The sequence below is a fragment of the Chelonia mydas genome, chromosome 7 (genome assembly GCF_015237465.2).
Source record: "Chelonia mydas isolate rCheMyd1 chromosome 7, rCheMyd1.pri.v2, whole genome shotgun sequence".
Classification (NCBI taxonomy): Eukaryota; Metazoa; Chordata; order Testudines; family Cheloniidae; genus Chelonia; species Chelonia mydas.
The window spans coordinates 2,203,046-2,217,954 of NC_057853.1; the positions used below are offsets into that span (position 1 = coordinate 2,203,046).

A 14,909-nucleotide genomic window follows, 5' to 3' on the forward strand; every position below is an offset into this window, starting at 1 on the left:
CAGAAGCACCAGACCAAGGGATCAGAGACGGCGATGACTATCATGGAAGGCAGAACTTCTTCCTGGTGCCCCAGAATGTGGTAACTTGGGCCATTTACCAATTCTGTTTTCTCTTATTATTTGTCTGGCATAACTGTACATGCAGACTCTATTAGTGACAATAATTCTGTCTGAAATTGTATAAATAAAGGTGAAAATTGATTTAGCCTAAATCGAGTGGGGTCGTGACTCTGTTTCCCAACTTTTATTCCCAGCAGGAATAATTAAAACAGGCAGCAAATCTGGAGAAGCCTCAGCCCCTGGGGAAAATTGCCGATACTAATTTGACCCAGCTCAAACAAATAAATGAAAAAGATAATATGACCACCCTGATGTGGGGAGAGGTCAATCTCACCTGACCCAAGAACTGTTGTGAGACTGTGGCCAAAGGGACAGGCCCTGTGAGAGGCCCTGAAGTACTCTGATACCTGCCAGGGTCTCCATGTGGTAAATGGGGGACACCTGGTAAGGTAGACATACATATAAGCTGTTCATTGTTTTTAAGGTGTATTTTTGTGTAATATTTTTGTTCTGGATAATTAATACTTTTCTTTATGAAGGCTGGCTCGTCATTGGTTAACTCTGTCATTGCCCTTGAGACAGATGGACTGCAAGTGCTGAACTGAACTCAGACTTCCTGAGGTGATCACAGTGAATTGCAAGAGGAACTGCAGCCTAAACTCTCAACCAAGAAGGGAATGTGTCACAGGACTCCACTCTGAGAAAGGTGACAGCTAGACACCTGAGATCTAAGTGATGTGCCTTCAAGCAGGTCACAAATAAATCAGAGGTGCAGTTAGCCTGGGAACGGACACACCCAACTTGAAGCAAGTCAACATTATAAGGTTATTTCTGTACACTCTTAGCTTGAAACAGTTGTTTAAATACTGTGGTTTAAAAACTGAGTTAGAAGTAAATAAAAGTATCATTTTTCTCTGCATGATTACTGAAGGAATACAATATAAAGCGTATGTTGTAAACAGGCAGAAGAAACAGCTCAAATTCATAAAGAATTCAGATAAAAGCTGTAGCTTGCCAGTCAAGATATCAGTTACAAGTTCTGTAAAGCATCTGATACAAGAATTATTTATGTGTAATTTTACCATCCAAAGATATAGAGTCACCTCAATTTCAGCATTTGGGCTCCAATCCTGCAAATACATACACAGGTAATTTTTCAGCTCAAACTTTTTACTCTTATTTTTCCCATGAACATTTAAAAAAATTAACTTCTTTGAAAAAAAACTGAAAAATGTCAACCAGCTTGATAGCTGGTCAGAAACCAAACCAAACCAAAAGGTAGATGGACATTTTTGTTGAAAACGTCTTGTGGTAAAAGATGGGTAAGCGGTTATACAGTGGAATATAGCTCATCTTCAGAGAACAATTATAGGTAAGGCGCTTTAAAAAAGATTCCCCAAAGATTCTTATTTCATTGGATCACCACTTCAGGAGCTGATAAAGATCGAGGATGTTGCAAAATATTGCAGTTCAGAAAGAAAAAGTTACTCTAATATGCTGTTTTAAGGAAAACAAACAAAACATTCTCCCCTCGCCCTCTTCTCTTTTAACACAGACTAAATTAACATCTAATTTTCTGTTTTGAGATGTGATATTTCTGTAAAACAATAAAGTAATACCAAAGCATATTTCTGAGAGTCTCGTTTATCGTTTTTACAATGGTGGAACTGGTTAAATTTGAATTCAAATCAGTTTGACTTTCATTTTCAGCTAGGAAATGTCAACAAGTCCACATATTTACCACTCTCTAGCATCATTCACTAGTATTACTCATAACAAAAGAAGTCCCTGTATGCCATGAGTTCCTTGTTCTCCTCTTCCTGAAGTGACATTCAGTTGCTATTAACAGCTGCCATCTCAATAGCTTAGATGACCCATTCAGTTTACTGTCAATTTCTTTAATTTGCTGACTACTTTGGGAAGCCTTTTGCCCACACACCAATTATAAAAGCTGATTAACATGAAAATTCTCTGTTTATGTTCATATTAATTGACTGCAATTAATTGCCTACATCAACACATCTGCCACAATGAACAAATATGTGTAGTTAAAAGAAGATATGACCAAAAAATAACTTGAGCTTTTGATTAGTAAAACAAAATGAAGTTTAGTGGATAAAAAGAAAAAGTTTCTAATTAAACTGAAGCTTAAACTTATCACAGCTTCCATTTGCAGGAAAGCCTGATTTCTGAACTTTGAAAGGAGAGTCTGGGAGAACTCATATTATAGTCATAGTACAAGGTTAAAAACAAAGATTAGATTAAACCCGCAGCTCAAGGCATTTCATTTTCTCTAGTTAGCGAAAACCAAAACTTTGTGTAGGTCAGGGATGTTACCATTAATTATTTTACTACTTTGCCAAGGGCTATATGCCTTTGTAGTTAGATAGGAAAACCTGAGGGCTCACCGTCTAATTGTCCTTTTTAAAATAAGCATTCATTTTTCTCTCTAGATACATCATTCTCATTATTTTAGTCATTTAATTTTTACATCCCTCTCATCCAAAGCCTGAACAAAAAGTGCTGATTTTTCAATCTATTGTCATGGAGAGGTCACACTTTCTTTGCTATCTAACAATAAAATTAGTATGAAACTTTTTACCAGAACTTTGGCTTGACTATTTCTGAAGGAAAAAATACTACAAATATTATTTGTCTTTGAATATTACTCTGATTTTCAAATAAATATTCTTGCATATGAAAAGATGTTAAAAACCAGTTTAAACAAGTAAAACTATTAAGGGCCCAATCCTGCTCTGAACACAATAAATGAAAAAAACTACCATTAACTTCAGTAGTGTAAGATGAACCCTCGTTGACTGAGAGTTGATTCAGCACAGGGCAAAAGGTTAAGAATTTGCAAAAGCACCTGACATTAGACACAAAATAAATGCAGGTGAGAGAAGAGCTTTGTGAGTAAAGAAAACAGTATAAGCCTTGGTTAAAATAAAAGAGAGTCGGTTTAAAAGGGAATTTTAGAAGCATCCCTTCTCCCACATTGTCAAGAGCATGCATGAACAGCACAGACTTGTGTTTGGTTCAAATGCCAGGAAAGGTGGCAACTTCTTCAGAACAAGCTGTTAAACTGGGTACTGAACACATCTGGGTACTAAGAGTAGCTTGAACACTGAAGGATTCCAGATGTGCACATCCTACTTGACCCTTTTGCCCCTAATTTCAGATGTAAGTCTCAAGCAGTGGTGCGGCCAGGAAACTCCCGAAAGTCTGCCCTGAACTGTTACCCTGCAGGGGACAGCAAGAAAGCAGAGTAGAGTTGAAGTGATGCAGCACTCAGCTGCAAGAGTTTGCTCCTGCTTCAAGCATCACTGTCACGGCAACTTCACCCTGGGCAGGAAATCTAAACTCCACGAGACCACTCCAGCTCCTCCAGAGCAGACAGTCTCACCTGTGAAACTAGCGTGACTGAACCCCTTACTCCTGGTAACTGCTGGGGGCAGTGGAACCAGAAGAGAAGGGTGGAAGTGGGTTTGGCTGGCATCAGGGTACAGCCTATCAACTTGTCTGAGCTCTTGTAGTTCGTGCAGCCCATTGTGAAGCAGGTTCAAGGGATGGTTACAGAAATGACTGCCGCTGTAAGTTTGGCATTTCTTTTGACCTATTAGTCCCTGTCTCAACTATGTTTCATCTTCTACCAATGTGGAAGAGGAATTCTCTCTTTATGCCACGAGTCTACCTTTGTGCCCTCCAATCACGAGGCTTCTTGAGGAACTGTGGACCTGGCCAATAGTGCCCATCGTTAAAAAAGGGAAGAAGGAGAATCTGGGGAACTACAGACCAGTCAGCCTCAGCTCAGTCCCTGGAAAAATCATGGAGCAGGTCCTTAAGGAATCCATTTTGCAGCTCTTGGAGGAGCGGAAGATGATCAGGAACAGTCAACATGGATTCACCAAGGGCAAGTCATGCCTGACCAACCTGATTGCCTTCTATAATGAGATAACGGGCTCTGCGGATATGGGGAAAGCGGTGGATGTGATAAATCTTGACTTTAGCAAAGCTTTTGATATGGTGTCCCACAGTATTCTTGGCAGATGATGGGGTCTAGGGCTGCTGGCCCAGCTGGCCCCGCAGAGGGTCCAGTGGGGTCCAGGGCTGCTCCTTGGCTAGCCACTCTGACTTTAACTATCAATCACTTAAAATTTACCTTCTGTAATCAATAAACTTGTTTTACTGTATCTTTATCAGTGAGTTTGCCTGATTTGCTTGGAAAATCTGCTCAGGTTTACAAAGGCTGGTGTATATCCACTTTCCATTGTTGAAGTGGTGAACCAATTAATAAACTTGCATTGCTCAAGAAAGGGTCTTGAACAGTGCAAGACGGTATATTCCTGAGGTACAAGGCTGGGAGCTGGGGGGATTTGGCTGGTGCCTTTCTCTGTGTGATTTCATGAGTGGCTCTGGGAGCATTCATGCAATCTAGCTGGGTGTGGGGCTCCACATGTGGTTGTGCTGTGTGATAACAGAGCCTGGAGTGGTTTGCTGCTTTTGACTAGCAAAGCATTGCGAGAGACAGCTCAGGCTGGAGAGTTAAGGGGGCACAGCAGTCCCATAGTCCCAGGCTTCACCCTAGGGATTCCGTCACAATGGTATCACCTGCAAACTTTATAAGTGTACTCTCTATGCTATTATCTAAATCACTGATGAAGATATTGAACAGAACCAGACCCAGAGCTGATCCCTGCGGGACCCCACTTCATATGCCCTTCCAGCTTGCCTGTGAACCACTGATAACTACTCTCTGGGAACCATTTTCCAACCAGTTATGCACCCACCTTACAATAGCTCCATCTAGATTGCATTTCCCTAGTTTGTTTTTGAGAAGGTCATGTGAGACAGTATCAAAAGCCTTACTAAAATCAAGATATACTATACACATCTACTGCTTCCCTCCAGCCACAAGCCTCGTTACCCTGTCAAAGAAAGCTATTAGATTGGTTTGACAGGATTTGTTCTTGAGAAATCCTCCATGCTGTTATTTATCACCTTATTATCTTCTAGGTGTTTGCAAATTGATTGCTTAATTATTTGCTCCATTATCTTTCTGGGTACAGAAGTTAAGCTGACTGGTCTGTAATTCCCTGGGTTGTCCTTATTTCCCTTTTCATAGATTGGCACTATGTTTGCCCCTTTCCAGTCTTCTGGAATCTCTCCCGTCTTTCATGACTTTTCAAAGATAATCACTAATGGCTCAGACATCTCTTCAGTCAGCTCCTTGAGTATTCTAGGATGCATTTCATCAGGCCCTGGTGACCTGAAGACAGCTAACTTGTCTAAGTACTTTTTAACTTGTTCTTTCCCCATTTTAGCCTCTGATCCTACCTCATTTTCATCAGCTTTCAATATGTTAGACGTCCAAGATATATGTGTTCTACTTCTCAGATATAATCTTTTAGTACCTTATCTGGTCACTGAAAAGTTTATAAATTCATAAAAAAGGTGAAGAGATGGGGAAAACTGGAACAAAATTGGAATAAAAATCTGCTGTAGGAGGACATATGAATCTTCCCATACCGTATGCATCTTTGTTTCAAAACACATTACGGCAAACACAGCTTGCTTGTATTTCTTAGAAGACGTGCCTAGATAACATGTTCCAGGATACTTTCCTGTTTCATATTGACATACAGTCCAAAAGAAACATGGTTGCCCTTACTTAAAGCAAAGAAAAAAAGCAATCCACAATGTTGCTGCTGTGGAAATGAAAGCACTCAGGCAAATAGAGTACTAATTTTTAAGTAAATTACTGGTTTTGAGCTGTGCTTAGTGGACCACTACATCTTGTCATTAGTGAGTTGAACTACTCAATTTAAATAACCAGACTTGATTCTGTGTTCAATTAAACTGAGGTCTCATTAATGAAAAAAAAAAATTACTTCCTACAGTCCTACATTGACTGACAGTCATTACGTAATGTGGGCTGGGAATTGAAGGAATTAACAGTGTACATTTTTAGTTAAATTGGACACAGTGATTGACTGGATACATGCTGGTTTTATTAATTTAATTGAAAACATTCAAAACACTCTTGCTCTTGAACAGGTTACATCTCTATTTGTAATTCAAGAAAATTACTCCTACATGACAATTCTGAAGCAACAACATGCTCTTAATTTTGGAAAAACTGTAATCTGTTAATGAAATAAAAACCCTGAAAAAGGACCCATGCAATGTGCATGCCAGTATTTTCTGTTTTTTCCTCATACTGCATGTACGTTTGGAAGCAAACGTTACAATTTATGCAAGCATATGCTACTGTACAAGTGAAGATACTCATTTATATTCAAAGATCATCTGTTTTTTAAGTTTGTATTCTAATCAGTCTTTATTCTTGGATAATAAAAGTGTACACCACCATGGGTACTTTTGCTCCCTCTCGAGTCAATGTGAGTTTTACCACTGACTTCAGTGGGAGCAGGATTTGGCCTGAAAAGCGATTACCAGAATATGGGACTGCCTATACTTTAGATAGCATTTAAATAGTGTGTAGGTGTTTAGGAAATGAAATGGAGGATATTATTTAATGCGATTCTGTGTTCAGATCCTTGCTAAGACACATAGTGATGCACATCTGCTTATCAATGGACAGGCTCGACTACAATTTCGATCAAGAATTTTTAGTTCAGGTATAAAAAAAATTAATAATGCAGTCAGTTTCAGTTTTTCAGCAGCCTAACCTCTACTTGGTGTGACAAAGTTCCTCCTCTACCTTGGTGGGTCTTGCGCTTATTGACGGATTTGCTCGCCTTGGCGCTTCACGGCAGCCCTTAGTTTGGCCATTTTCGGGAACCCACAGTCCAGGTCAACTCCTCCTGTGTCTGACCAGGAGTTGGGAGGTTTGGGGGGAACCCAGGCCCGCCCTCTACTCTGGGTTCCAGCCCAGGGCCCTGTGGAATGCAGCTGTCTAGAGTGTCTCCTGGAACAGCTGTGCGACAGCTAAAACTCCCTGGGCTACTTCCCCATGCCTCCTCCCAACACCTTCTTTATCCTCACCATAGGACCTTCCTCCTGGTGTCTGATAATGCTTGTACTCCTTAGTCCTCCGACAGTCCGCGTTCTCAGTCTCAGCTCCTAGTGCCTCTTGCTCCCAGCTCCTCACATGCACACCACAAACTGAAGTGAGCTCCTTTTTAAACCCAGGTGCCCTTATTAGCCTGCCTTAATTGATTCTAACAGCTTCTTGATTGGCTGCAGGTGTTCTAACCAGCCTGTCTGTCTTAATTGGCTCCAGAAGGTTCCTGATTGTTCTGGAACCTTCCCTGTTACCTTACCCAGGGAAAAAGGACCTACTTAGCCTGGGGCTAATATATCTGCTTTCTATTACTCTCCTGTAGCCATCCGGCCCGACCCTGTCACATTCGGTATACACAACATTTTGCATACATACCCCTGCACTTTGCAGATGCAAACATATTAACATAGGGACTGCCATAAGGAACATTTCAAGGGTCCATCTAGTCCAGTATCCTGACTCTGACAGTGGCCAGAACCATATGATTCAGAGGACAGCAGAATCCTGAAGTAGGCATAACAATCTGGCTCCCCGATTATACGTCTCATCCTGATCTCTAATAGTTAGAGCGGGGTGGCCAACCTGGGGCTCTGGTGCCACGTGCGGCTCTTCAGAGGTTACTATGCGGCTCCTTGTCTAGGCACCGACTCCGGGGCTGGAGCTACAGGCGCCAACTTTCCAGTGTGCCGGGGGGTGCTCACTGCTCAACCCTGGCTCTGCTACAGGCCCTGCCCCCACTCCACCCCTTCCCGTCCCCTCCCCCGAGTCTGCTGTGCCCTCACTCCTCCCCCTCCCCCCCAGAGCCTCCTGCATGCCACGAAACAGCTGATCAGGAGGTGTGCGGAGGGAGGGAGGCAGGCGCTGATCGGCAGGGCTGCCGGTGGGTGGGAGGCTCTGGGAGGGCGGGGGAACAGGGGAGCTCATGAGGGGCTGCTGATGTATTACTGTGGCTCTTTGGCAATGTACATTTGTAAATTCTGGCTCTCTTTCTCAGCCTCAGGTTGGCCACCCCTGAGTTAGAGACTGGCTAACCCAGGTCTTTGATCATTCTGTTGCTCTTCTCTGAACCCCTTTAGTTCCACAATATTCTTTTTGAGATGGGCTGCTCAATGTGCACACAGTAATCCAGGGAAGGATACACCATTGATTTAAATAATGGCATTATAATATTTTTACTATTGTTCTCCATCCCATTGCTTATGCAGCATAACATCCTGTTAGCTTTTTTGACTGCAGCTGTGCATTAAACAGACATTTTCACTGAGCTGCTTATAATGATGCTCAGATCCCTTTCTTGGGTTGCAACAGTTAAATTAGAAACTAGTAAAGTATAAGAGTAGTTTAATTTTTTTCCTCCAATGTGCATTACTTTGCATTTATTGACACTGAGCTTCATTGTGTTGCCGTTCACCAAGCTCTTTTAGGTCTCTTTCAAGTTCTTCACAGTCCTCTCTGGCTCTGACCAACCTAAATGATGTCATCTGAAAATTTTACTACCTCATTATTCACTCACCTTTGCAGTTCATTAATAAATATATTGAACACCACCACGGGCTCGAGCCTAGAATCTTGAGGCCCCTCTGTTAACATCTTGCCATGATGAAAATTGAATCCTCTTTGCTTTCTGTCTCTTAGCCAGTTCTTGATCTAAGACAGTACTTTGTCACTCTCACCCTGTGATTACTTAGAGTCTTTATTAGCTTTTAGCCTTTTTTGCAGAACCTCACAGAACGTCTTTTGGAAGTCTAAATAAATTACGTCAAAAAGTTTTTCTTCATGCACTATTTTACTGACACATTCAAAGAATTCTAACAGATCAGTGAGAAATGATTTTCCATTTCAGAATCCATGCTGGTTAAACCCAGCAGTTCATGAAGTTCATAAAGAAGTATGGACTGGATGAATGGACTATAAGGTGGATAGAACGCTGGCTAGATTGTCGGGCACAACCCGTAGCGACCAATGGCTCGATGTCTAGTTGACAGCTGGTATCAAGCGGAGTGCCGCAGGGGTTTGTCCTGGGGCCGGTTTTGTTCAACATCTTCATTAATGATCTGGATGATGGGGTGGATTGCACCCTCAGCAAGTTTGTGGATGACACTAAGCTGGGGGGAGAGGTAGATACGCTGTAGGGTAGGGATAGGATCCAGAGTGACGTAGACAAATTGGAGGATTGGGCCAAAAGAAATCTGATGAGGTTCAACAAGGACAAGTGCAGAGTCCTGCACTTAGGATGGAAGAATCCCATGTACCGCTACAGACTGGGGACTGACTGGCTAAGTGGCAGTTCTGCAGAAAAGGACCTGGGGATTACATTGGACAAGAAGCTGGATATGAGTCAACAGTGTGCCCTTGTTGCCAAGGAGGCTAATGGCATATTGGCCTGCATTAGTAGGAGCATTGCCAGCAGATTGAGGGAAGTGATTATTCCCCCTCTATTCAGCACAGGTCAGGCCACATCTGGAGTATTGCATCCAGTTTTGGGCCCCCCACTACAGAAAGGATGTGGACAAATTGGAGATAGTCTAGCAGAGGGCAACAAAAAGGATTAGTGAGCAGTGACTATGACTTACGAGGAGAAGCTGAGGGAACTGAGCTTGTTCAGTCTGCAGAAGAGAAGAGTGAGGGGGGATTTGATAGCAGCCTTCAACTACCTGCGGGGGCGGGGTCCAAAGAGGATGGAGCTTGGCTGTTCTCAGTGGTGGCAGATGACACAACAAGGAGCAATGGTCTCAAATTGCAGTGGGGGAGGTCTAGGTTGGATATTAGGAAACACTATTTCACTAGGAGGGTGGTGAAGCACTGGAATGGGTTACCTATGGAGGTGGTGGAATCGCCTTCCTTAGAGGTTTTTAAGGCCCGGCTTGACAAAGACCCGACTGGGATGATTTAGTTGGTGTTGGTCCCGCTTTGAGCAGGGGGGGTTGGACTAGAGGACCTCCTGAAGTCTCTTCCAACCTTAATCTTCTATGATCTTCCAGATGCTTTGTTATTCTACTGGCAAAACACCCAAGTGTACACTTGTAAAATTCTAACAACTGAGCATACAAACATTAGAATTTCCACCTACAAAAACTCATTCTAATGGGTTTTGTGCTTCTAAATCCCAGGACTTTGCAAGCATGCGTGTTAGAATTGTTCAAGTCTGCACGCATCCTTGCACCTACAAAATGTAGGTGCATTTGTGTGTGCATACAATTTTAGTCATGTACAACTGGTGCCTAGGTGAGAAAACTGGACCCTTAAAATGTGTTATAGGACACATCAAACTGTATGCACATTATATTACTCTCTCTCTCTCACACACACACACACAGAGTAATTTTAGTAAGACAGTATACCTGATTCTGATGAAGTTAAGGGACGACCTCCAAATCTTATTTCTGGTTGGCGAAGTTTAGTCATGTTCAGCAGTTGTGTGACTTGTGGCACATCTGTATTTAGCTGGCAGGTTCGAGGAATAGTATCCATGGGGTCATTAGCTGTGAATGGAAGACCAAATATATCTGGAATTAAAGACAAAGGCTTCACTTTTTTATAACTAACGTGGTCAGAAATGCAGTAGGATTAAATTATTTGTTACTTGGGCTATAAAGGCCAGTTTATGTGATTGGACATATTTATAACACATCGTAGTCACTGAAAAGCTTGTGCAACTATTGATTTTTCAAAGAATGTTCTTGTTAATTCTAAAACAACACTGTCAAGTTGATTAGGGCCCAAATGTTAACTAGTTAAACTTTCTAGCTTGTGCAAATAACTGGGATAGCCGTGGTGAGTAAATGAATTCCGTGGTTTAGTAAGTAAACAAAGCTACGGTCACAAAATGTTCTTTGTTCATTATTTTGACAAACGTTTAGTTTCCGTTCTAATACTTCAGTTTTCTGATTTTCAGACATGCTGCGCATCAGAATACTGCACTGATCGCTGGTACAATTGCTAAAGTAGCAAATATTGAATTGCTAGTAAATACTGCAAAACTCTAGTATTAAACTTAGCTCAGGTAGGTACAAACGGTAGTTTTTATTAGTTTATTTTAACAATAAAAAAGGTGTGTGAGCAGATTAGGAAGATGCAACTACACCCTGAAACAATTTAGATTTAGTAGGAAATGTTTGTTCTACAGATGCTAATAGCCAAATTTTCCATCTTGATTAACTGGGTCTGTTTTTGTGCTCCCAGTTAGTAGTTTCCACAATTAAGGCCATAGAGATGTCGAAATACCTAACTAAGCCACCTTCTACACCACTGGTTCTCAGCCAGGGGCATGCATGCCTCTGGGGGTACGCAGATGTTTTCCAGGGGGTACATCAACTCCTTTAGATATTTGCCTAGTTTTACAACAGGCTACATAAAAAGCACTAGCGAAGACAGTACAAACTAAAATTTCATACAGACAATGACTTGTTTATGCTGCTCCATATACACACTGAAATGTATTCCAATTGATTTATTTTATAATCTGTGACAAAGCTCTGTCCTTGCCTCTGTGGGTCCCGTGTTTCCTGGTGGATTTTGCTAGCCTCAGAGGCTCACTGTAACCCTCCACGTAACCCTTCTCTCTCTAGAGACAAAGGTCACAGTCTACTGAGCCATTTTCATCATAAGCCAGCGAGGGAGGTGAGGAGAAGTTATCCTTCCTTGCACAGTCTCTGTTGTCTCCCAGTCTCAGTGATTAATCAGGGGACAAAGGGGGGCGGGGGGGAAGCCCGGGCTCATGCTCTACTCTGGGCTCCAGCCCAGGGACCCTAATAGTATCAGCTATGGTAGCTGACCTTTTAGAAACATGACATGTACAATTCCCTGGACTACTTCCCCCACAGCAGACCTCACTTCCTCAAGCTCCACTTCACCGTTACCTCAGGGCCTCCTTCCTTGTGCCTGATATGGTGTGTACTACTCAGCCTCTCCAACAGCGCAACTTCCTCCCACAGCTCCTGACATGCACCCCACCTGATTGACTGGGAGGCTTTTAACTAGATTCAGCCAGCCCCTGATTGGCTTCAGGTGTCCCAATCAACCTAGCCTTCTCCCTGCCTTCTGGAAAGTTCTTAATTGGCCCCAGGTGTCTTAATTGACCTGGAGCAGCTGCCATTTCACTTATCCTGGTACCAGGGATTTGTTTAGCCTGGAGCTAATATATCTATCTCCCACTACTTTTCTATAGCCATCTGGCCTTGCCCCATCACAAATCATATGGCAAAAAATGAGAAAGTAAGCAATTTTTCAGTAATAGTGTGCTGTGACACTTTTGTTATTTTTAATTTCTAATTTTGTAAGCAAGTAGTTTTTCAGTGAGGTGAGACTTGGAGTACATAAGACAAATCAGCATCCTGAAAGGGGTACAGTAGGCTGGAGTACTGCAGGGCTCTCTATACAGAACTACATCTTCTGTGTAGTTTCATGATGTAGTTCTGTATAGAGAGCCCTGCAGCAGTTGCATCTGGAAAATGCTGGTTAAAAAATGGGAGTCAGTGTTTCAAACTCTACCTCTTCCTTTCATAAAGATAAATTATTTTTTACTTTAATGCTTAGGTCTGGATGAAGAAATTGTGAACCCCCCACAATAGCAACTTTTAAAAAAAACGAAGTTGCTAGTTTGTTATCCAGACACATTACAAGCGCATAACTTTTGTTTGATCTAGAGCATATCTTTTAGAAAGGCAGCTGGCAGTGCTGGGAGAGGATAGCAATGCAGTCCAGAGATGACCAGCAGTGGTGCCAGAATTTCAGGCGAACAGCAGGTACTTTCCAATACGTCTGCACGGAACTCACCTGAACACTCCTCTCTGCGTGGAGAAGCATGTGGCCATTGCCAACTGGCAGCCTGCCACTTCCAGTTGCTACCAGTCAGTAGCTAACCAATTTGCTAGTGGTATATTGACTGCCAGGGCTATTGTTGAAGAGGTGTGTGCTGCTCTAAAGAAGGTGCTGATAGTGGGGGTCATAAAGCTTGGCAATGCACAGGAGACTGATGGATTTGCAGGGTTGGGGTACCCAAACTGTACTGCAGCCTCTGATGAGACCCATATGCCTATTCTTCTTGCTCTCCACAGGCTTCACATATCATACAAAAAACCCAGCATTTCTCCATGTTGCTCTAAGGCCTGGCTGATCACCAAAACAGGCTGACCAACAATGTGGGGTGGTCTGGAAAGTTCCATGATGCTCAGATCTTTTGAAACTCTCACCCATTTTCTTTAATGAAAAAAGGAATTTTTGCTTATAGGACCACTATGGACATTAATGGTGTTGTGATTCCCACTCTCATTCTGAGAGACCAAGTTTACACTTTGTTTCCCTGTCTTATGTAGTTTTTTACTGGACATTTGGACAGCACAAAGGACTTGTTCAGCTACAACCTGAGTAGCTGCAGAATGACAGCAGAGTGTGCATTTGGAAGGCTGAAAAGAAGATGGCATTTTCTCATGAGGAGGCTGAAAGCTGCCAAGCAATATATACCTTGAATGATAACTGCTTGCTGTATTTTGCACATCTGTGAAAGCAAGGGAGAGAGCCTCACCAATGGGCAGGAGCCAGACATGCAGAGACTTCCTATTTCAGTCCTAAAAAGTAGATTGCATTGTTCCAAACTCCCACTAAAAGTCACTAGGAATCAGCTACTTAATGCTCAGAATGCTTTTGAAAATCCACCCTAAATCTGTATGACCATTTCTTCCTGCTCCCTGTGCCCTGCCAAGTCATTTACTTGGCCTCTCCCTTTGAATCCTTCTCCTAATGTTCTCTGTATATCTTCTCCCCTTCTGCATGGAACACTTTTCTAGTACAGCAATCAAGTGCCTTCTCTCCATATCCCTCCTGAAAATACACTTCTTACATGAAGAAAAGGAGTACTTGTGGCACCTTAGAGACGAACCAATTTATTTGAGGATAAGCTTTCGTGAGCTACAGCTTACTTCACCGGATGCATACAGTATGCATCCGATGAAGTGAGCTGTAGCTCACGAAAGCTTATGCTCAAATAAATTGGTTCGTCTCTAAGGTGCCACAAGTACTCCTTTTCTTTTTGCAAATACAGACTAACACGGCTGTTACTCTGAAACTTCTCACATGAAGTCCTTCAGTGTTAGTCCCAAAGAAACTTATGATACATAACTCTATATAATAAATTCCTAATATCTACTGGTATCTATATTGGTTTGGAAATGGTCATCTTGTTATCTGGGGTACCATGTATCCAATTTATACTGTAACATCCTATGGCAGGGACCCTATTTTCTTCTAGGTTTAGTGCAAGGCCAAGTAGAATGGTGGTACCGAATACATAATTAATAGGGGGTGTTCTGTGGTAGGCTGTGGACAGACTAATGGAAAAAGGGATTTTTTTGGAGTTGGTGTAGAAATAGAAGACACCGCAATAGGCCATAGATGCCAGCGCAACAAGGCCCATGCTCTAGCCTGCATAAGAGGCAAAATTGGCCATGCGCAGACCCTAAATAGGGGAGGTGCAAGTTGTCTCCCAGCCATCCTTGTACTGGTGCTGGGTGTGGTATAGGGATGAATCTGTCTCATCAGGCAAATGACAGTCTAGTGGTTAGGGTGCTAGCCTAGGATTCTAGAGACCTGGGTTCAATGTCTTGCTCCACTGTGGACTTCCTGAGTGACCTTGAGAAAGTAATTCAGTCTCTGTTCCTCAGCTGTAAGATGCGGAGAATAAGACTTCCTTAACTAACAAGGATATTTTGAAGACAAACCAATAAAGACTGTGGGGCACTAGGATACTATGGCAACAGGGATCATGTCGTATCTATGGTCATTCAGTATCTTTCACTTGTACAATTTACCTTTCTTGCAGTCTTTA

General features: G+C 42.4%; 1 protein-coding gene across 34 annotated transcripts in view; it reads right to left on the minus strand.

Annotated features, from left to right (window-relative positions):
• Positions 1 to 14,909, minus strand: part of CFAP20DC (CFAP20 domain containing) — a 167,205-nt gene that overhangs the window by 97,466 nt on the left and 54,830 nt on the right. For 21 of the 34 annotated variants that reach the window (XM_043550764.1, XM_043550775.1, XM_037903810.2 and 18 more), the window contains one exon: positions 10,429 to 10,593. In XM_043550764.1, the coding sequence (XP_043406699.1) occupies positions 10,429 to 10,593 (165 nt within the window). The remainder of the gene's footprint in view (positions 1 to 10,428; positions 10,594 to 14,909) is intronic. The other 13 variants (XM_043550759.1, XM_043550762.1, XM_043550774.1 and 10 more) reach the window with 1 other exon arrangement.